The sequence below is a fragment of the Rhipicephalus microplus genome, chromosome 9, assembly GCF_043290135.1.
Source record: "Rhipicephalus microplus isolate Deutch F79 chromosome 9, USDA_Rmic, whole genome shotgun sequence".
Taxonomy (NCBI): Eukaryota; Metazoa; Arthropoda; class Arachnida; order Ixodida; family Ixodidae; genus Rhipicephalus; species Rhipicephalus microplus.
Window position 1 is genome coordinate 57,963,987 of NC_134708.1, and position 24,138 is coordinate 57,988,124.

The 24,138-nt window shown below is 50.4% G+C and overlaps 1 protein-coding gene across 2 annotated transcripts in view; it reads right to left on the bottom strand.

Annotated features, from left to right (window-relative positions):
- Positions 1-24,138, bottom strand: part of LOC119163309 (uncharacterized) — a 135,037-nt gene that overhangs the window by 19,364 nt on the left and 91,535 nt on the right. For both annotated transcript variants that reach the window (XM_075873698.1, XM_037415273.2), the window contains one exon: positions 12,553-12,766. In XM_075873698.1, the coding sequence (XP_075729813.1) occupies positions 12,553-12,766 (214 nt within the window). The remainder of the gene's footprint in view (positions 1-12,552; positions 12,767-24,138) is intronic.

Below are 24,138 nucleotides of genomic sequence, written 5' to 3' on the forward strand. Positions count from 1 at the left end.
TGGGCACGGCAGCACCCGAAGCATGCAGAGCGCTAATCCCTTCTTGTATGTCGTACAGATCGGCACTTTCCTGCTGCTGATACCGGCGGGGCATGAAGAAGCGGGCAAACCGACGACAGCGTGGACAGCAAATCCAGGCCGTGATAAAGCCCGCCACGTGCAACACGCGCCGGTTGGTCTGGATGGTCGGCCCTACAAGTTGGACCCGTTGGGTTCAGCGACGTACTGCGCCGACGCCATCTTCAGCGCCCCCTCGGTACCTCATTCAACGTCGACAATCCTGGACATAAATACGGCCCCCCAAGAGACGGCAATTAATGGGCACGGCGGCACCCGAAGCATGCAGAGCGCTAATCCCTTCTTGTATGTCGTACAGATCGGCACTTTCCTGCTGCTGATACCGGCGGGGCATGAAGGAGCGGGCAAACCGACGACAGCGTGAACAGCAAATCCAGGCCGTGATAAAGCCCGCCACGTGCAACACGCGCCGGTTGGTCTGGATGGTCGGCCCTACAAGTTGGACCCGTTGGGTTCAGCGACGTACTGCGCCGACGCCATCTTCAGCGCCCCCTCGGTACCTCATTCAACGTCGACAACCCTGGACATAAATACGGCCCCCCAAGCGACGGCAATTAATGGGCACGGCGGCACCCGAAGCATGCAGAGCGCTAATCCCTTCTTGTATGTCGTACAGATCGGCACTTTCCTGCTGCTGATACCGGCGGGGCATGAAGAAGCGGGCAAACCGACGACAGCGTGAACAGCAAATCCAGGCCGTGATAAAGCCCGCCACGTGCAACACGCGCCGGTTGGTCTGGATGGTCGGCCCTACAAGTTGGACCCGTTGGGTTCAGCGACGTACTGCGCCGACGCCATCTTCAGCGCCCCCTCGGTACCTCATTCAACGTCGACAACCCTGGACATAAATACGGCCCCCCAAGCGACGGCAATTAATGGGCACGGCGGCACCCGAAGCATGCAGAGCGCTAATCCCTTCTTGTATGTCGTACAGGTGAGAAAACGCTACGGCGAATGCATGCGTTCTGACTGCCTCTTCTTGATTGTGCTGCCGTGCCCAAGGTTGCTTTGTGATCCCTTGTGTAACTTGTCCTGCTATTTGAGGGACCTGTTATTACTAGCAGGTGACGTCGAGACAAACCCCGGGCCCGACCAAAAACAAATTTCTCAACAACTAACGCAAATTGCTGGTGATATTAAAGAAATTAAAGAAGAACGACTAACCGCTATTGAGTCCAAATTAGAAAAACTGGCTGCCTTAGATGAAAAAATACTGGACTGCACCACAAAAGTTTCCGCCTTAGAAAAAGTAGTATCAGGCCTAGAATTAAAGCTGGATGATTTAGAAAACCGGTCAAGAAGAAGTAACTTGATAGTGTATGGCATCCCTGAGGATGAAAAAGAAGATGAGGAATCACTAAAGCGAGTAATAAACAATACAGTTGCGAAAGGTGTTCTGAAAATTGAACCTGTTTCAATCGAAAGAATACATCGGCTCGGTAAACCAAGCGCGAACAAAACTAGACCAATAATTTTCAAACTCCTTGATGATCGAGACAAAACAAAGATTTTGAAAAACTGTCATGAACTAAAGGATACCGACATATCAATTAGCGAAGACTTTTCCCAGCGTGTGCGTAATATAAGGAAAAAATTGTGGGACTCGGCGAAACCAAATAAGGAATCCAGGCAAAAGGTACATCTTGTCTACGACAAAATTAGTATAGACCGTATTCTTTATCGCTGGGATGACACCGTAAACGATAAAGTGATGATTGGCGAGGCAAAAAATCCCTTAACTGGAAAACAAAACCTGCCAAGCGACGGGCCGGCGTCTCGCACTCGAAACCGCCCCAGTTGAGGTTTATAAATGTGAATTGCCGAAGCGTCTTAAACAAATTAGAATCCCTTGAATGCCTACTTCTCGACCTTGAGCCAGACTTTGTTGCTTTAACCGAAACCTGGTTAAATAATGACATTTTAGATAGTGAAGTAACGCCCCCAAACTACAATATAATACGGAAGGACAGACCGACACGAGGCGGTGGAGTAGCGTTAATGATAAAACGCGAAATACAATACACTGTGCTGCCAGAGGTTGAAGGCATAGAAGCTGTCTTTTTGAAACTAAAATTTAGCCTTCACACAACAATTGTGGGCTGCTGCTATCGCAGTCCTACTTCTGGCGAAGATAGCATGCAATCGCTCTACAACTACATTGAACAAAACATACAAAGCGCAAGATTCATCTTGTTGGGTGATTTTAACCTTCCTGATATCGACTGGCAATCCATGAAATTTCATTCCGCATGCTCAGATGTCGTTATCGACACAATGCTGCGATTTAATCTTCACCAAGTAGTCAACCAACCAACACGAGTCCAGGGAGAAACTTCAAATATTCTTGACCTTATATTCTTGAGTAACCACTTCCCAGCTGATGAAACGAAGATTGAAGTTATGGATGGCATATCTGATCACAAGCTCACTTTGTGCACTGTCCCCTTTCGTGATAAAATAGAACCAACGAACATAAAAATTACTTACCCGGATTTTAAATATGCTGACGACACCAGCATACTAAATTATCTAATTATAAAGTTTCCGTCCTTCGAAGAATTGTCGAATGATAGTTCCACGACCATCGAAATATTATGGTCTCAGTTAAAAGAAATTATGCACCACTGTATTAATACCTTTGTACCTATTAGAGTGAAAAAAATTAAGAAACACAACCCGTGGATAACACGTGAGTTAATACATGCGAAACGCAAAGTAAAGCGAATACGAAAGAGAATGAAACAAAAACCCGGAGCAGTAACAGTAAATAATTTGACTGCTGCTGTGAGTGACCTAAAAACAAAAATCAAAACAGCGAAGAGCAACTATTTCACTAGTGAGTAACAACTTTATTAATCGAAGGGGTGAGGGGTAAGGGAGGCTAAGCCACGAAGGCTGCCAGGCTGTGCTTCTCGATGACTTCTTCCGCTCGTTTCAGGACCCGTGTCTGGATGTCTATGTCGTTGCTGGAGAGAAGGGCCTCCCATTGTCCCTCGTTGGGGGGTGAGCAAAGGAGGTCGGCGGGCGGGGGATCCTCCGGGCAGCCCCAGAGGATGTGGTTCAACGAGGCAACGTTGCCGCACAGGCAGCAGCGTGGATCGATGGCACCTGGGTGCATGTATGAAAACACGAGGGGGCACGGGAAGGTGCGGGTCTGTAGGCGACGCCAGGCGATCTCGGACCGCTTGGGAAGGCTGCTGTGAGGATGTGAATAGAAATATCGCTCGAGGCGATAGTGCTGAGTGATGTCGTGGTAGGTGACCAGGGGCTCCGGCACCAGGGCGTCCGACTCTGAGTGGCCCACCGCTCGGTCGACGAATCCTCGAGCGCGTTGGTGAGCTGTCTCGTTGCCGGGGTGACCCGAGTGGGCGGGGACCCAGATCAGTTCTATGCGGCACTGCTCATCTTGCTGCAGTAGGGGCCGAAGTAGCCGTAAGGTGGTAGGCGAGACGAGACCTCGCGCGAAATTCGAGATGGCTTGTTTCGAGTCGCTGATTATGACGCTTGCGTCAGCCGAGGTCGCGGCCAAAGCAATGGCCACTTCCTCCGCCTCGACGACGTAAGGCGTTCTGACGGTACCAGCCGTGATGGTCGGCCCCAAAGGAGCTGAGGAGGGCGACACGGAAACGACTACGAAGGCGTCCCTGCGTGCATTGTATCGGGCCGCATCTACGTAGGCGACGGCCGGGTGGTCGGCGTACTTTGCTTGAAGCATGGCGGCACGGGCTTGGCGGCGAGCGTCGTGGTGGCCCGCCAGCATATTCTTAGGTAGCGGCTTGATGTAGAACGCCGCGCGAATAGCATGGGGTAATGAGACCAGATCCGGAGGGTGGGAGGAGGTGTCGTGGCCGATGGAGGAAAGGATGTGGCGACCGGTCGGCGAACGGTAAAGGCGTTGCACTTGAGCGGAGCGGTGAGCCTCAATCAACTCGTCGAGCGTGTTGTGTACACCCAAACGGAGAAGACGATCGGTGGACGTGTTGGGGGGAAGGCCGAGGGCAGTCTTGTATGCCCGGCGGATGAGGACGTCAATTTTATCGCGTTCCGATTTTAGGAGACGTGTATAAGGAAGGCCGTACGTGAGGCGGGAAACGACGAAAGCGTCGACAAGGCGAAGTAGATCGTGTTCTCGCATGCCTTCACGCCGCGCACGGACACGGGCGAGCATACGTGCGGTCTGCTGCACCGAGAGCGAGAGCTTGGCTATGGTGTGTGTATTATGGCGGTTGGACTGTAGGATCAGCCCGAGCACGCGGAGATGCGAAACGACGGGAACAGGAGTAGAGTTGGCATGAACCGTGATGGTGGGGTGGGGAGTTTTGTAGCGACGCCGGTCGGGAGGCCGCATGAGAAGAAGGGCCGATTTGGCCGCTGAGCAAGTAAGACCGGCCGCGTGCACGTGGGACGTGACGACGTCGGTTGCGCGTTGCAACGTCTGCTCGATATGGTCGTCAGAGCCCGACGTGACCCAGAGAGCAATATCGTCCGCGTACAGGGTGTGTTTAAGACCGGGGATACGGTCCAGCTTGCCAGGAAGCGAGCGGAGGACAAGATTGAATAGAAAAGGCGACAAGACGGCGCCCTGAGGGGTGCCACGAGGGCCAAGCTCGTACGTGGGAGACGGGAGGTCCCCTATGATGATTTCGGCCGTGCGGGCGGTGAGGAACGCGCGAATGTAGTTGTAGGTGCGGGTGCCGGGATTGAGGGCTGCGAGTTCGGCAAGGATAGCCGAATGGGAGACGTGGTCGAACGCCTTGTGAAGGTCCAGGCTAAGGAGAGCCTTTGTGTCTGAAAATGTGGGTGGGTCGAGGAGATCATGGTGGAGTTGTAAGAGGACATCTTGCGTGGATAGGTGGGGGCGGAAACCAAGCATGGTGTGGGGAAGGAGATGGTGTGCGTCCGTGTACGTTTGCAAGCGAGCGAGAACGACATGTTCTAGAAGCTTGCCGACGCACGAGGTGAGTGAAATGGGCCTGAGATTCTCGATTGTGAGTTTCTTGCCCGGCTTGGGGATGAAAGCCACGCGAGCGTGTTTCCATGATTGGGGGAGGTTGCCGGAGCGCCAGCACTCGTTGAGGAACGAAGTGAGGGTAGCAGCCGAAGGGGCGTCGAGGTTTCGGAGGAGCTTGTTGGGGATGCGATCTGGGCCGGGGGCGGAAGTGGTGCGGAGCTTCTGTAATGCCGCGTAGACCTCCGCTTCCGTGATATCGGCGTCCAGTACTGGGTTGGGGGCCCCAGAGTAGGACGCGAGAGGGGGAGGAGGTGTGCCAGGAGGCAGAAGCTGAAGGTATTTGGCGGACAGGTCTGCCATCAGCGACGGAGTGTCGCCGGGGTAAGCCCGGACCACTCGTTGTAACTGCTGCCGAGCGACCAACTTGGCAGAAGCAGGGTCGAGGAGGTGGCGGAGGAGATGCCAGGACTGTTTGCAGCCCAACTGACCAGAGAGACCCGAGCAGAGCTGCTCCCACTGTTGGCGGGCGAGCGCGGTGGTGTGTTGCTCGATCGTACGATCGAGGTGCGCAATGCGGCGGCGTAAGCGACGGTTGTGACGTTGCTTCTGCCAACGGTTGCAAAGGCCGGTGCGGGCGGCCCACAGGTGGGCAAGACGGGCGTCAGTTGCCGGATAGTCCTTCGTGGTGGGGATCGAGGCGGTGACTGCGTCGAGGTCCTCTAGCAGCTGGTCGGTCCACGTCGAGAGGTCCTCGATGTTGGAAGTGGCGGAGTGCAACCGGCGTTCTCGGAAAGCGTCCCAGTCTGTATAGCGGGCCGTGTGTGGGCGCGGCTTGCTGGGGGAGGTGAGAACTTGAATGGTGAGGACATAGTGGTCACTGCCGAGGGACTGATGCGTGTTATACCAGCGCGCGTCGGGCACGCTGCGGCAGAAGCTGAGGTCCGGGGTGGTATCGCGGCACACACTGTTGCCGATGCGCGTTGGTTGCGTGGGGTCGGTGAGCAGGGAAAGGTTGAGATCGTGAGCGAGCTGCCACAGCCTCCTTCCGGGGCCATCTGCCTTCGAGTAACCCCAGTCCGGATGCTTGACGTTGAAGTCGCCGAGAATAAGAAGGGGTGATTTGGCTGCTTTCGCTGCAGCGGCACGGAGCAAGGCTAGGAGAGACGCGTCTTCAGTGGAGCGAGGGGGGTTGTACACGTTGAGAATAAACAGAGAGGGCTGTTCACGTTGCTGAGGTAGTGTCTCGAGAAAGACGTGATGGACTGCAGGGAAGGGTAGATCGTGTCGATTGACAGCGAGCGTCCGCCGGGTGAGGACGGCCGTCACGGGATGGGGCAGAGGATGGTGAGTTACTTGGTTGTAGGCGACGTAGCCCGAGAGGGAGACGTCGGCGTGAGTTTCCTGTAGTACGATGATATCAGGCGCGTCCGAGGGGTCTAGTTGTTGTAGGTGGAGAAGGAGGTGGTTACGCTTGGGACGAAAACCACGGCAGTTCCACTGCCAAATGGTGACGATGGATCGGTCAGCCATTTTTAACAGCGGAAGATATTGCCTCGGCCGGTGTTTGCGAGGTTCGGGCGGCGCCGGAGGAGGTGGTGGTGCGGGCATGGAGGGGTAGCTTTGCTCGGATGCTTCCAAGCATGGCAGTTTGTAGGCTATCAACTGTTGACTGTAGAGATTGGAAGGACGCGGCGGGGGGGTAGGCGGCGAAGTCTGTGCGCAGGGAATTTAGAGCTTCGTGCTGTGCAGTGAGAAGCTGGTGGACGGAGTTGAAGCGGCTATCCAACCACTCTTCAAGATCCACCAAGGCCGTCTTGATGGATACCTGGACCTCTTCAGAAAAGTGAAGAGATTCAAGGGAAGTGTTGGGTCGACGGCGCTTGCCAGTGCATCCTTCGGGAGTCTGAACGTCCATGTCGGAGGAGGAGCAAATGGTAGAGGGCAGAGAGGATTTCACTGTGATGGCTGATTCCAGCTTCTCTTCAAGAGCTTGCAGTTTCGCTTGGAGGGAATCAATTTGGGTCTTCTGAGCTGCAATTTGAGCGCTTTGTGCAGTGACCTGCTGTCGGAGGGAGGCGTTTTCTTGCTGCAGTGCAACAACCTGCGGCTCCGAGGGCAAGCCGGGGGCGCCGCGGGGCCATGTCGAATTCATGGGCTGTGATGTGGGTTTAGGCACCGCTGGTACGGGGGGCGGAGAGGCAGTAACCGACTTGGGCGGTGGAGCTGGTGAGGGACCACTTGCTGCTTGCTGGGAAGAGCGCACTACCGCTGCGGGCGGAACAGGCTGTTGTGGCGGGGGGTGTGTGTCAGGTACCGGGGCCTTCTGGCGTTGAGGGCGCTGCACGTAGCGGTGTTTACAGTTGGAACTGTACGTGGAGTGATTCCCATTGCAGACGATGCAGCGGGGGTTGCAAGTGGGTGGCGATCCTTCGGGCGGTGTGGGGTGAGCAGCGCCGCACCGATGGCACCGCTCCTGCCGCGGCTTGGGGCACACGTCGGTCCGGTGGCCGATCGAGCGGCAATTGTAGCAGGCTTCCACCTTGTTGCGGAACGGAAGGAGGCGAAGCTGGACACCGTGGTAGAAGATCCACCGCGGTAGTTTCGGCTCCATGAGGGTGACCAAGATGTGAGGGGCCTTGCCCATGCGGCGGCCGCCCACAACAGAGAGGGTAGGATTGCTTGCCTGAAGGTCTTCAAGGATGGCTTGGTCCGTGAAGTCGTCGAAGGCGTGGTACAGTATGCCCCTGAGGGCATCGTCTGGCGGTGGGGCGTAAAGGTGGACGGTGAAAGTGTTGCCGGAAACCGTGAGGGAGGTGATGCGGAGGTATGCTTGTGCACGAGCCGAGTCCGCGACGCTGAGCGTAAAAGTGTTGTTGACGGGGTGGATCCGCACCGTGTCGCGAGATGCGGGCGGGAGGTCTTGCAGGAACGCTGCTTGCAGCAAGGCGGTGTACAAGTGCCAAGGCTGTAGCTTGGTGAGTTCTACGGGGCTTTTTGGGCGGCCGACGATGTGAATCGTGTCCGCCGGGAGACGAGGGAGCGGAGCGCGGCGGCGGTGCTGCGGAGGCGATGTATTTACCCGCTTCGACGAGGGCAGAGAAGCCGGCGTGGTGGTGGGCTTAGCTGCGGCGGTGGCAAGGCGCAAGGCTGCGCGGCGTTGCTCTTGGGCGCGGAGGCCTGGCGACTGCCAGGATTCGTCCGAGAGTTCCTCGGGGGACACGTCCTGTCCTTCGACAATATACTCCATAGCGGTGGACAGCTAGGAGATGGGCGGCGAGGCAGCGGCGGGCGGCCGGGCGGTCGCTCCGTCTGTCAGCTGATGTGCAGGCGGCCGCACTCGAGCTAGGCCTAAGAGGCCTAGGTCGGTGCACGGCGTGGTCGAAGGCTTTCGAAAGCTCTCCCGGGCCACCCCGGGCGAGTTTCGCAATAAAGTGGGTGTCGAAGAAATCCAGACAATGTGCTCCAGCCACCCGTGAAGAAATTATCCGGATAGGGTCGAAAGGACCGACGCGAGGGCCGAAAATTGGCGGAGCCGAAGTGAGGTGCGACTGCTCTCGACGGTGATCCGCCCCCTTTTTCTCAACTATTTCACTAAAACGTTGCCAAACTTTCTAAAAAATTCCCCTAGCAAGTTTTGGAGCTACCTAAAGCCTGCAAAAAGCAACAAAAGCAACACACCCCCGGAAAAAGATAACCCGATCACTGCAGACAAAATGAACAGCTATTTCAAGTCTGTATTCACTGTCGATGACGGAAACATTCCAGACTTCGACTCTAGTGCGGAAGGTACCCTGGAATCGATTGTTATCAATGAGGCCGGTGTCATAAATCTCTTGTTAAACTTAGACGCAAAAAAAGGAGCAGGGCCCGACAACATTCCTAACATCTTTCTTGTAAGATATGCAGAGTTGCTAGCTAAATATCTGTGCGTCATGTTTAACAAATCACTATCAACGTGCTCTTTACCTGTGGAGTGGAAAAAGGCCAAAGTTGTTCCTGTGCATAAAGGAGGAAGCGGAAATGATATATCTAACTTTAGACCTATATCCCTGACATGTACAATATGTAAAATCTTGGAGCACATAATTCTTAAACAAATAACTGTTTTCCTAGAAGAAAAACGTATATTATCTCCCTATCAGCATGGCTTTCGCCGAGGTCTTTCAACCATAACCCAATTAGTGGAATTAACACATGAGGTATCCCAGAGTATTGACAACCAAAAACAAACTGATCTAATCTTCCTCGACTTTGCCAAAGCATTCGACAAGGTATCACACAAGAAAGTACTTCAAAAACTTGAGGCCACCTTAGGAAATTTTACTGTTCTTAACTGGATCAAAAATTATCTTACTGATCGTACACAGTATGTGGATAAAGTGATGATAACGATGAAACCTCTGCTACCACCTCCGTCACATCTGGAGTTCCGCAGGGCTGTGTGCTGGCGCCAATTTTGTTTCTTCTCTTTATTAATGATTTGCCTACAAATATTAAGGAAAAAATCAAATTATTCGCGGATGACTGCGTCCTATATCGAGAAATAAACTCAACGGAGGACCATGTAGCTTTAAATAGTGCTTTACAAGATGTTTCCTGCTGGTGCCGTAAATGGCAGATGTCACTCAATGCAAACAAGTGTACAATTTTGTCAGTAAGTCGAAAAAAAAACTAGGTCAAATTTTCTTTACAATATCAATGACATTCCCATAACTAGAGTAAATCAGCATAAATATCTTGGAATTATTATAACTGATGATCTAAGAGGGGACGCACACATAAGTTACGTTACTTCAGCTGCACTACGCCGCTTGTTTGCACTCAGATACCGGCTTCGTCTGTCCCCGCCTTCTCTAAAACTGCTTGCATACACTTCCCTTGTGCGATCATTACTTGAATACGGTAATATTATTTGGTCACCATTCACAAAGCAGCAAATCACGAAACTGGAAGGAATACAAAGGAAAGCTATGAGGTTCATCTACAACAAGTACAGACATACAGATTCTCCGACTTAACTAATTAAAAAAGCTGGATTACTTACTTTAATGAATAGAACAAGGTTAGCACGTGCAAAATTCATGCATGAATTAATCCATGGTCATTTAAACATTGATGTATCCGCCTATCTTACGTTTGATCAAACTAGAACAACACGCCAAAAACACCCAATGAGACTTAACGAATACTCCTTCAACACAAACTGCTTTAAGTACTCATTCTTTCCGATAGCCACTAATGAATGGAATAAACTGGATCCGAGTATCTCCAGCACTACCGAATTAGCAAAATTTCTAACCCTTGTCGAAAATGAACTTTGTATTATGCAAACGGAATCACCTGGTTGATTTTAATATGGGTGTTCGTGTGAACATTGTACGAGCGAAGTATCATGTCATCATATTTTTTCTTTAAGCATTTTTTAATACTGAATCCAGGTGACGAGAAATCGCTCTGTTGATTCTTGAACATATTTCTGTTTTTCAGTGTGTATAAATTTGCCCTTCCTTGGAATACTTCGCCATATTGTAGGGTAGTTTCTTATTGCTGTGATTTCTTGTTGTGTTTCTCGATGCATATGCCAATATGTCAACCAATGTGTCACCTGTCGCTGCATTTATTTTCTTCTGACAACTTTTCTCTACACTAATGTTTTATGCCTTCTTTGATCTGAAATTGTTAAATGATCCGATTCTGTTAGTTTCATTCTGTACCTTATCGCGATGTATGTCTTTATTGTGTACTTATTCGAATTTTTATGTTCACGCCCTTCCTGCTAAAATCCCTGATGGGATTGGCAGTATGTCGAAATAAATAAATAAAATAAATAAATACATAAGAAAGGAGATGACAAGGAATTGAAGAATTACAGGCCGATCAGCTTGCTCTCTGTAGTATACAAGCTATTTACAAAGGTAATTGCTAACAGAGTAAAGAAAACATTAGAATTCAATCAACCAAAGGAACAAGCAGCATTTCGAACAGGCTACTCAACAATTGACCACATTCATACTATCAATCAGGTAATAGAGAAATGCTCAGAGTATAACCAACCACTATACATAGCCTTCATAGATTACGAGAAGGCGTTTGATTCAGTAGAAATATCAGCCGTCATGCAGACACTGCGGAATCAGGGCGTAGATGAAGTATATATAAACATTCTGGAAGAAATCTACAGGGGATCAACTGCTACCATAGTGCTTCATAAAGAAAGCAACAGAATACCAATCAAGAAGGGTGTAAGGCAGGGGGACACAATCTCCCCAATGCTATTTACCGCGTGCTTACAGGAGGTTTTCAGAAGCCTAGAATGGGAACAGTTAAGGATAAGAGTTAATGGAGAATACCTTAGTAACCTGCGCTTCGCCGATGACATTCATTGCTGAGTAACTCAGGGGACGAATTGCAACTCATGATTACGGAGTTAGACAAGGAGAGCAGAAAGGTGGGTCTTAAAATTAATCTGGAGAAAACGAAAGTAATGTACAACAACCTCGCAAAGGAGCAGCGCTTCGAGATAGGTAATAGTGCACTTGAAGTTGTAAAAGACTATGTCTACTTAGGGCAGGTAATAACCTCAGAGCCAAACCACGAGATTGAAGTAACTAGAAGAATAAGAATGGGGTGGAGCACATTCGGCAAGCACTCTCAAATTATGATAGGTAGATTGCCACTATCCCTCAAGAGGAAGGTATATAACAGCTGTATCTTGCCGGTACTTAGCTACGGAGCAGAAACCTGGAGACTTACAAAGAGGGTTCAGCTTAAATTGAGGACGACGCTGCGAGCAATGGAAAGAAAAATGGTAGGTGTAACCTTAAGAGACAAGAAGTGAGCAGAGTGGATTAGGGGACAAACAGGAGTTAAGGATATCATAGTTGAAATAAAGAAGAGGAAATGGACATGGGCCGGGCATGTAGCGCGTAGACAGGATAACCGCTGGTCATTAAGGGTAACTAACTGGATTCCCAGAGAAGGGAAGCGGGTTAGGGGAAGACAGAAGGTTAGGTGGGCAGATGAGATTAAGAAGTTTGCGGGTATAAATTGGCAGCAGCAAGCACAGGACCGGGTTAACTGGCGGAACATGGGAGAGGCCTTTGTCCTGCAGTGGACGTAGTCAGGCTGATGATGATGATGATGATGATGATGATGATGACGATGATGATAGTGAAGGGGTCTGCAAATTTCTACCACTTGGTGTTTTTTTAGCGCGCACCCAAATCTGAGGACTCGGGCCCACAGCATTTTCGCCTCCATCGAAAATGCAGCCGCAGCAGCCGGAATTATATCCCGCGACCTGCGGGTCAGCAGCCGAGTACTTTAGCCACTAGACCACCATGACGGGGCAGTTTGCACTTGTGTAGCATTGCTATAATATAAAGCGGGATGTACGACTTAACGCAGACGAGATGGACGGGAGAACAAAACCAACGCTAGTGAAAATACAGAAAGATATATAAGATAGAGGGACAGGTATGGAATACTGATGATGTTATGTGGAGCGTGGCTTGCTCACTCACACTTGTACTTGAGCAGAAATCCCCGGGCTGGCACGAAATTCCTGGTGCGTAAGCGGACCACCAGTCGGCGTCCTGTGGAGCGCAGGGTTCGAAGATTGAGCCGCGACTCCCCGCACGCGACGAGCAGAGGCCGGCCGGACTCGAGCACGCTCAGTGCATCCTCGGCGCAGTCGGACTCGCTCAGGGAGCCTAACAGAGGACCTGGTGCACCCGGCTGCAAGAATCGCAAAATTTGAACAGTTGAATACAGACGACAGAGATAGATACATCTTGCTGGAGAGGTAAGTATGCCTGGCGGATACGACCATACATGCTATATGTTCCTTTAGATGGATGAAGACTGAATACACACAGTGCAGGACTAAAAACTGAATCCGCAATACCCATCAACGTTAACTAAATTCAGGATGAAAAGGAGGGAGGGGGGGCTGAGATGGTCATTTGTATATTGCGTTTGTTCGTGCGTGCATTTATATTCCTACACGCACAATTCCAGCTCCTGAACAAATGGTAAAATTTCCGGAGGGAGGGTGCTTAAATCTCCCAGTCCTCCCCCCTCCTTTACTACGTCAGTGAAACCAGCACGGGCGTAACCCAGGGGGAGAGTATGGACCGAACTTTCAAGCCACCGCCTTCTCATATTTTCCGGTTGTTTACGTCCATATACTCGCGTACAGACAAACACAGGCGCGGACGCACATAAGGTGGGGTCGGGTGGAACACCGTCATTGCCCCCGGCTGCATTTACATTCAAAATTTAAAATCGTGCCGACGCTTCTGAACACAATTGTCTGCGCGTTTAACACCAGCGCGCGTTCACGTGTGATGTTCCTTTGTGTATAAATTAACGCTGCTATTCTAGACAGTTGTGATCCCGAAGAAAGTTCGAAAGTGCCTTTGTTGCCCGAACTACGCAGGCATGTAATAGAAGTACATAAAAGGCCTCGACATCTCTATCCTGTGTCTATAATATTAACTTCGATAACGATAACCATGATTCAAGGGGCGCGAATGACTAGCGATACATTACGCCAACGAAGTATTATAGTTCGATTGTGATATGTTTCATTTTTTCGACATAAGTTGTCTATTAGAAAAGAAGTTAGTGTGTTTTTTTTGGGGGGGAGGGGGGGACGCCGCAAGGAACCGGGCGGCTTTCGTCTTCGCAGACACGACGCCAAAAAAAAATTGGCACATCCCACGTACAGTGGGAATCGAAGATATGCGAAGCACGAATAAGAAAGCTTGATATGTTACTTTAAAATCACCACAACGTTACGAGTTGGAGGTAAGTGATGCCGTGCATGACTTCCGTGTCATGATTATCATGTTTGGATGTGTCGTTTGCTTTCGTCATCTATTCATGTCACGTGATACCAAATGTAGTAAAGTAGAGCTAGCGAAACGGCCGCGAGTACGCTATTGGAGTGGTATGTTGTCATGTTCTTACATGACACGCGTGTCAGGATTATCGTGTTTGCACCAGTCATATATTTCGTCACGCATTGACGTCACGTAATACCAAATTTGAGAAATGTGGAGCTGGCAAAAGAGCCGCGAGCGCATCATGAAGGGCCCAATATACTTCAATGCTGCGTTGACGCGCGCGCACGCTGGGCACAGCGACGATACGTTAACAAAAGGCGAGCACTCTAGAGTCTGATCCTAGGCGCGACCGACGCGACCAGCGTCCGTCGGCGCAGCCCGATGGCAACCGGCGTGAAATTCGCACCGATGCGTTACCCCGAACAACACTGCATCTCCCTCTTTTTGTGATGGAGGGACGCCGTACGCGCTGAAACGCGCATGCGTCAAAGCAACGCAGCTTGGCGCGCACCTGCGAGTATATGGCAGGGCCGGCGCCTGTCGTGGCAACCCCGGCGTGACGTGACAAAATGAACGCCAGCATGCACGCGCACCACGTCACGTCGAAATGTAATGGTGCCTTGACTGTGGCATGTTGTCATGTTCTCACAGATCACGCATCTCATCATTATCATGTTTGCACCAGTCGCATACCTTCGACATCTATTGACGCCACGTAACACCAAATTCGGCATATGTGAAGCTAGCGAAACGGCCGCGAGAGCATAATGAGTGTGGCATGCAGTCATGTTGTTACATGACATGCGTGTCGTGATTATTATGTTCTCACCAGTGTCATACTTTCGTCTTGCATTTACGTCTCGTAATGCAAAATTTGGTATAATTGAAGCTAGTGAAACGGCTGCCAGTGCATGTAGTCATGTTGATACATGACACGCATTTCATTATCTTGTTAGGGTATGTCACTTGTGTTCGCCATGCAATCATGTCATACTATGCCAGTTTCGCAACATTCCATGTGAATGAAACCACCGCAAGAGCTGCAGGACCATGAAATGTGTATCATGACATTCATGGCATACATATCATGGTTTTCATGTCAAGCCTAGACAAAAAATGGCAGCATATCCACGGAGTGAATGATGGAGAATGGGGCGAAGCATCCGTCCGTTCATTCGTTCTTGCTTCCGTCCGTCCATGCGTCCGTCTGTGTGACCGTCCGTGCGTCCATTCGCCCGTCCTTGCGTGCGTCTGTTCTTGCGTCCACACGTCCATCTGTGCGTCCGTCCCTGCGTTCGTCCATCCCCCGCCCCTGCGTCCGTCCATGCGTACATCAATCGGTGCAGCCATCCGTGAGTCCGTTCATGCATCTGTCTGTGTGTCCGTTCGTCCATCTATTCAACACTCCAAGTACCACCATCTCGCATCTTTTCATCATATATTCCCCATATAGAAGCACCACCATCCAGCGGACATTCTAAGGACTAAACGAGAGGTGGCACACGCACACTTTCTTACGGCTTGCGCTTCGGGTCTACTTCCCACCTTTAACCACCTCGAGTTCATGGTATATACTAGTTCACTGTATTCATGGCACTGCGGTCCAACGCTCGCTAAACCTTTCTAGAACCAAGGAGGTTATGCCCAGCGAGTATAACGTAGCAACCCTTTCTTTTCAGATAGTGCTCAATGTGCATGCCAATGGCTGCTAAGAGGGAATGAGAGAAAGGAGAATTCGGCTTTTAGTTAAGGCGCGCACTGCGAATTTTTTATTGTTCAACAACGCACAGAAGAAATTTCTCACCGGCACCACCTTGGAGGTCAAAATGTAAGACTGGTTACACACTACGACCTCTACTACGACTACAAGGGATAAACGGGTGCCGCTATAAGGACCTACTCCCCTAATATGTTCTTCATACAGTCATGTTATGACATACCAAGTTTGGTATCGATACCATTTCCGAAACGGCCTGGAGTGCTAAAAGTCGTAGGCGAATAGATAGATAGATAGATAGATAGATAGATAGATAGATAGATAGATAGATAGATAGATAGATAGATAGATAGATAGATAGATAGATAGATAGATAGATAGATACGCTCAAAGTCGCCGAAGCTCGCTAAGAAATGCTTCGCATTTAAAAACAGCGTAACGTTGTGGGTCTCGCCCTGACAGCCCCCGAATACCAAGGGATTCCGGTCGATGGCTATAGCAAGGGGGATCCGTCCCCCATAGAGTTTCCTAAAATTAACTAGAGGGTACTCTGGCACTGCGATCGTTCAGCGACCATGGGATTGATGGGTAGTACCAACATTTGCCTAGTCTTCGTACTTGTGGACAGCAAATTGTACTTGTGGCTTCAATTATTGCTGGTTATGGTTTCGTTTTAAAGAAAAGAACGAACCCTTTTGAACTTCGTGACCCAATTTGAAAAAAAGTATAACTTTAAAAAAATAAAGATGTGAAGCATGACCGCTGAACATATGCTGATTTTTGTTTTGTGAGAAAACAGCTCCAATCCACACGAACACACATGGAGGCAGAAGCAAGCCTGAAGTCAATGTAGGAATTATTACACCCGTCAATGTAGGAATCATTAGAAAATCATTCGTGATGAGACGTTGTTTCATTAAAGGAATTACGCCTTCTATCGCGTATACGCTTGTCGCTTTAAAGACATTTATGTACGGCGAGTGGTTTGAGCGAGTATTCCTAGAGAGTAGAGTGTGCCGCTAGTACATCTAATAGTGGTAATTAAAATGTAGCTTGGAACTGCCCTGGAATTGCGTTTTGGTTTGCAAAACCAATTTAACTTGTCTAGAAAGTCCTTTATAGATGTACCCTGTGCTCTAAATCGTTACCCCCTTTTTCTAACCCCTCCCCTTTATAGATGTTCCTACATCCTTATTTTCATCAACAAAAAATCAACGCTATTGGAATTCTGGGGCTTCATTATACTTCGGAACATCATCATCCATGTGGCCTCAAATACTCGAAAATGTCTAACGACGTGTCCGGAAAGCGCCTTTATTCGAAAGGTGGTACCTAGCTCAGACTGTATTGTGCGGCCGCATCAGCGTCACGTCGCCATCACAGTGGTCTCCTAGCATTACAATACTAGGCGTTACTTTCACTGCATTTGGTGTACAGGACAGCATCCGGTCGTACGTTGTAAAAACTCTTCAAAGTGACGTAAAAGAAGCCAGACATTTTGACTTTCTCTATTGGAACTCCGACACTTAGCTCAAATGGTTTACCTAGGAAAATTTCGGTACATTTGCCATTCTGTAATACCACCGCTCCACGTCTCCAAGAAAGTGCAAAGCTGCATCAGTTCATTTTTTGGTCTGGTGGCACAGAATTATTATCTCGTCCGGCGTTAGCTCAACCACGAGACCAAGTAGATTTTGCATTACCCGACGTTTCCGTCATGGCTTCTACCTTGTGCCTCCGCACTTTACTGCGAATACTAAGCAATGATGGCATGCCCGCACAGACACTGGCTCGCTACCATCTGGGGCCATCACTACGCGTCTGCCTGCCAGCTAGACAAATTAACCAAGGTCTCCAATCAACTGAACTGCCATCTTTGTATCAAGCCCTTCTGGCATTTCACCGACGGTTGGAGGCTACGTGCCCAGAGATGGAGGTGGCCGAATCTAAATTGGTGGACACAATGGCCGCCCTGCTACAGCCGTTGGTGCCCCAGCATCGTTAATCTATCATGTACCGCCCTTGGAAAGCAATAACTGCAGCAGTGTTGCCAGGGCATCTCCGGGACCTTATCTGGCGGTGGGGCTGGGGCTTGATTCAAACTCGAGATCGGTTGCAGCGATGGCAGGTGGTTTGCACTTCCATTTGCCCTAATTGCATCACGGTTGAGACCAATATATATATACACGTGACAATTGAATGTGTGGTCTCCCGCCTTTTTTCGGCGTGCGGTCCATGCTAGTTTTCGGGGGCAGGGTGTGCGAACATTCGTGGCCAACGGCCGATTCCCTTGCGGGCGCTTCTCGGCTCTTATAATTGTTGCGGGGCTGTTCAGCCTTTAGAGAAACCAATGCGAGGCCGTGACTGCCAACTGCCGCCGGCGTGCTTTGCGGCCGATACTTCGCCGAATGAGACGAGAGATCTTCGCGTTCCTCTCCGGAGAGCTTTTCTTCCTCGTGTATCACGAGTTTCTGCGGCATTGGTCGTGCCCTTTCGTCAATGTTGAACACGAAAGGGTAAAACTCATTTTTCGACCGACGTGGTGCTAAGGACATCCCATTGAGTAGTTATTCATGATTTCGTTTGTAACCAATTGTGTTTCATTGCATCTATTGTATTGTTATACCATTCATTGTATAATGATATCGTATGAGTGCTTGTGTATGCATATGCCAACATTGTCATGTGTATTGGAGCAATGATGTCTTCCTTGCAACGTAGTGGTGCTTGTCGTGGTACACATACGTGGCGAAGTGTATGTGCCCTATTACTGGAATATTATGAAATCTTTGTTTTTTGTACACAGTGTAAATAAACTATTTTCTAAACTGCCTCGTAGCCTGCACATTTTGCTCAGTATGGCATAATTTGAAAATGCCAATGTTTCTTAATCTGCTCCGCAGACGAATGAAGTCCTTAAATGAAGTCCCTACGTCCTTATTTTCGTCGACAAAAAAGCAACTCTAGTCGCATTTTAGGGCTTTAATAAACTTGGAATATCATCGTTCGTGTGGGCTCAAATACTCAAAGATGCCTAATGACGTCTCCAGGAAGCGCAAGAGTACAATGTACCTCTATTAGAAAGGCGGTACCTAGCACACACTTTATTGTGCGGCCGTGCATGGTACGTTTGTAATGTTGTACAACTGTCATTGCCATAAACTAGATAAATCGAATCTCTTCTTGGCTCGTTTTTCTAATCGGGCGGAACTGAGCTGGTTTCCCGTGCTGCACTGGTGCAACCATTCAAGAACGGTGGATTCGCTTTCCCATCTGTTCGCTGCTGGCTGCTTGCTCCACGATTCTTGCTTCACTTGTTACACGGGGATCAATGCCCTGCGCGCAATATGGCCAGCAACTTCTTAGGTACTAGTATACGCTATTTGTTACCAGAAGCACGACTTAATCCTGCGCCGCAGGTTCTTAACACACCTGCATTTTATTCGACGGCTGTACTATTTTGTCACCACGTACAGCCGGCTTGTCCCAATGTAGAGATACTATAGAGGAAGGAAGGATAATAGAAGGAAAAAAAAACGGCAGGGAGGTTAACCAGCCTATAGGCAGCCGGTTTGCTTCCCTGCGCATGGGAGGGGGATGGGGGAGATGAAAGATAGAGAGGACAGAATATATATATAGAAAACCGTGTTGTAGATATAACGGCGGCCACGCAGCTCCCTCTGGTTCCTCCAGCTCGTCTAGCACGCTCTACGCGTGTCTCGTGGAGCACTATAACGGCATCCTTTCTGCCCGGCCATCTCCGCGACTCTATGTGGCGCATGGGATGGCAAGTATACTCCCAACACGAGAAAGACTGGAGAAATGGGGCATGGCCCCATCTTCCGCTTGCTCTGATTGCCCGCTACATGCTCGAAAGTTATGTCCTTCCTCACTTCCTCAATATATATATATATATATATTTATATATATATATAAGCAGATTCCGGCGACGATCAGCACGAGGCAAGCGAGAGAAGCCCAGGACCCAGTACCCAAGTGGTGGCGATGTTGCTTGCCAACGACGCGTTTTCTTCTTCACAATTTTCCCCCGCCGAAAAAGAGCCATCCTGGCGACCTAAGAGTCTGGAGGTGGAGGGCTATGATATAGCTTGAGGCGGGCGACGTGGACGATGTCACGTCCACGCCGGCGCATGTCGTCAGATGAAGAAAGTGGCTCATTGAGAAAATTCACCGGCGAGGTTTGCTCCAAAACGCGGTAAGGACCCTCGTACTTCGGGACGAGTTTTGAGAAAAGGCCGGGGGTTTGGTGAGGAACAGCCAGCCGTACAAATGATCCCGGGGAATAGCTGTGGCTTCGTTAAGAGTCGGCGTTGCTTTTTTTCTGGCGCTGTTGATCTTGTGACGTAAAGGTGCGTGCGAGTTCACGGCATTATTCCGCTTTTCCGGTGTCACAGAACGAGCGCTCAAAAAGAGCGCGCCGCCAACTCTTCGCGACGAAACGCCGGAGTGACGCCGCGAGGTCAACGATAAAAAAAAGAGAAAACAAACATCCAGACTCCCCGGGCGCGACTCTCTCCCTCGGAAGCGTAGATTCGCCGACGAACCTCCTCACCCCACAACGGCGGCCGAGCAAGCACTCGAACTTTCTAGATGGAAAGGGGCGTGGTGAGGCTGGGTTGAGTCATCCATCGCGGACGGCCTTCGAGCCATCTCGTCCTCTCCCCAACCTTCGCTGCGTATCGCGCCGACGAAATGACGAGAACTTTCTGGAATCTCGCGCGGAGGGTATTTAATCGAGCAGCCGAGGTGAGAGATCAGGAGAAGACGGAAGTTAGCGCCAGAGCGCGTAGGGGTTCCGCCATGTAGTTGGCGAAGGTTTTGTCCGTGGAGACAAAGCAGGAGAAGAAGATGATTTCCACCTGAGGGGTGACGACTCGAGCTACAGGCAAGAGTGTGTGTTTACCGCTATCGAGCGAAGACGCGTGGCAACAGCTGCGTGTGTGAAGCCGACGTGTTTCCGGCGAAGAATTTTGAAGCTTGGAGAGTGGCCTATTGAAGACGTGAGGTTTCCTGGAAGAGAAACTTCGGGGGCCGCGGAACGACAACAACGCTGGACCTTGAGTGAGTGATTCTCGGAAGAGTATCATCTAGACTTTTGTTCCAAGAACTTTGGACTGAATAGGTTTTCTATCTCTTTAGTCTTTAAGTGTCTTGGTTGTTCAATGCATGCGACTGCATTGTAGTGCGTATTGTTGTCTGTGTCCGTTGTTTCGAGTGTGGCTGATTGTACTGTGTAGTACGTTGTTTGGTGTGTGACATATTGTATTCAACTATTGTGGAGTGTGCATACTTGTGTATTGTTTTTGATCTGCCATTATTGAGAATATAATTCTGTTTTGTTTATCAACTCTCGGCTCTGACTTGTTCTTTGGGCCACAGCCGGCGTCCGCTGGCGCGCCAAAAAGGACCACTTCTAAATTGTCCACGCTTTCGTGGTGCGGTTCGGGGGGCCGATACTTCGGCCCTTGGAATTAGCCCGGCGATCGCCTCCCGAATTAACGAGACCTGTGTGTCATCCGGCAGCTTCAGACACAGATGGGCATTCTGATGCGTCAGGACGGTATGGAAGGAGAGTGTCGATGGTGTGGGATGGTTCACGTCCATAAAGAAGAAAGAAAGCTGAAAATCCAGTGTTAGACTGTACCGCGGTGTTGTATGCGAACGTGATGAATGGAAGAATGTGATCCCAGTTAGTATGATCGGATGTCACATACATCGCGAGCATATCGCCGAGGAGGCGGTTAAATCTCTCCGTGAGCCCGTTAGTCTGCGGATGATATGCCGTGGTCTTGCGATGAACAACATGGCATTCAGAAATCAGAGCCGTGACGACTTCTAATAGGAAGGCTCGACCTCGGTCACTTAGTAGTTCTCGAGGTGCACCATGTCGTAGTATGAATCGATGGAGGACGAAGGACGCTGCGTTTCGCGCAGTGGCACTTGGAAGGGCGGCGGTCTCAGCGTAGCGTGCTAAATGGTCGACAGCGACTATGATCCACCGATTTTTATGTGATGTTGTCGGTAGAGGGCCATAGAGATGAATTCCGATCCGATCGAAAGGTTTGGCAGGGCACGGAAGCGGTTGAAGCGCACCGGACGAGTGGAAAGGCGGTGACTTGCGGCGTTGGCACTCAGGGCAGCCCATAACGAATTTTCGAACAAAATTATACATTCCGCGCCAGTAGAAGCGATGGCGAATGCGTTCGTAAGTTTTGAAAACTCCGGCATGACCACATTGGGGATCGTCGTGAAAGGAGGCGCAGATTTGTGATCGCAAGCTGCGCGGGACAACCAAGAGCCACTTACGACCTTCAGGGGCGTAGTTGCGTCGGTGTAGCAGCCGATCACGAATGGCGAAATGAGCAGCTTGACGTCGGAGAGATCGTGGTACCGCAGTGGTTGACGATCCAGAGAGGCAGTCAAAAAGGGAGGCGATCCACGGGTCCTTGTGTTGTTCATTGGCGAAGGAGTCGAGGTCGAGAGATGCGACGGAATTGGTACCAGTGGTTCCGCAGGCCGAGTCGGGAGGTAAAGGGGAACGGGACAGGGCGTCGGCGTCGGAATGCTTGCATCCGCTGTGATAGATGACGCGAATGTCGTACTCCTGGATTTGCAGTGCCCACCGAGCTAGGCAGCCAGAAGGATCTTTCAATGTGGCGAGCCAACAAAGTGTACGGTGGTCCGTTACCAGGTCGAATGGGCGACCGTACAAATAAGGGCGGAACTTGCGGAGCGCCCACACTAGCGCTAAGCACTCCTTTTCAGTGACACTGTAATTGGCCTCAGCTTTAGTGAGCGTGCGACTCGCATAAGCAACGACGTATTCGGAGTAGCCTGGCTTGCGTTGGGTGAGGACAGCGCCAAGACCAACCCCGGTAGCGTCTGTGTGAACTTCCGTTGCAGCTGTTGGGTCGAAATGCCGAAGAATGGAAGGAGATGTTAGCAGACTACGGAGCGTGGCAAACATGACGTCGCAGTCAGGAGACCAGGATGAAAGGTCTGCGTCACCGCTTAGGAGGTTGGTCAGTGGTGACATGATCGACGCAAAATTTCGAACGAAGCGCCGGACGTACGAGCATAGTCCGATGAAACTGCACAATTCTTTCAGTGTAGTAGGTTTCGAGAACTCGGCGACTGCTCGCAGTTTTGCAGGGTTGGGTAGAACACCATGCTTGGACACGATGTGCCCTAAGGTGGACAGCTCTCGCGCGGCGAAGCGGCGCTTTTTAAGGTTCAGTTCGAGCCCAGCGTTGGTTAAACACGTCAGAACCAGTTGGAGCCGAAGCAGATGTGTAGGAAAATCGGGAGAAAAAACGACAATGTCGTCGAGGTAGCATAGACACACAGACCACTTCAGTCCACGCAGCGTGTTGTCCATGAGTCGTTCAAACGTGGCAGGAGCATTACAAAGCCCGAAAGGCATTACGTTAAATTCATACAGGCCATCTGGTGTAATGAACGCAGTTTTCTGGCGATCAGCTTCTGCCATAGGAACCTGCCAGTATCTAGATCGTAAGTCTAAGGAGGAGAATTCGGCTCCTTGAAGGCTGTCAAGGGCGTCGTCGATGCGCGGTAATGGATAGACATCTTTCCGCGTCACCTCGTTTAATTGCCGGTAGCCGACGCAAAATCGAATCGATCCGTCCTTCTTTCGAACTAGAACGACAGGAGATGCCCAAGGACTGTGCGATGGTTGTATAACACGACGGCATAGCATCTCTTCGACCTGTTCGTTGATGACGTGGCGTTCTGCAGCAGAGACACGGTACGGTCTTTGACGCAATGGCTGGTGCGAACTGGTGTCTATGTAGGGGTGCACTGCGGAAGTACGACCCAATTGCGGCTGAGAAACGTCGAATGAATTCGCGAAGTGCTGGAGGAGATTAATAAGCTCGGCGCGTTCTTGAGCACTTAAGGTGTCGGCGATGGAACTCGAGAAGATGTCACTCGACGAGCATTCCAGTGGGGAAAGGGCATGAAGTTCGGTCGAGGTGCTACTGCACGATTCGTCTGGCATGTTAAGAAATAAAGAAGAATCAAGGTACTCCACTCGACCAAGACATTCGCCGGCAAGTAGCGTAAGCGGTGCAGAAAGGGGGTTGTGGACGAAAATATTGCTTCGGCCAGCAGTGACGTCAAGTGTAGCGAAAGGCAAAGAAACAGTTCGGCGGCTCACGAAAATGTCGGAAGGTGTAAACATTACCGTAGCATCATTATGGTGATTGCAGCAAGCAGAGACAACGGCAAGAGAGGCTGGCGGAATTTCAGTGTCCTCACGCACGACGAGTTTTGGCGACCGCTCGAGGGTTTCGTGCGAAGGTTCGTCACACAGGTGCAAAAATTGAACTTCCGCGCGTGCGCAGTCGATGACGGCATGATGATTTGACAGAAAGTCCCACCCGAGGATAACGTCATGCGAGCACACCAAAAGGACGATGAACTCGACAACGTACATAGAGCCTTGGATGAATATGCGGGCCGTACAGGTGCCGAGAGGTCGAACTGGTTGTGCGCTAGCCGTG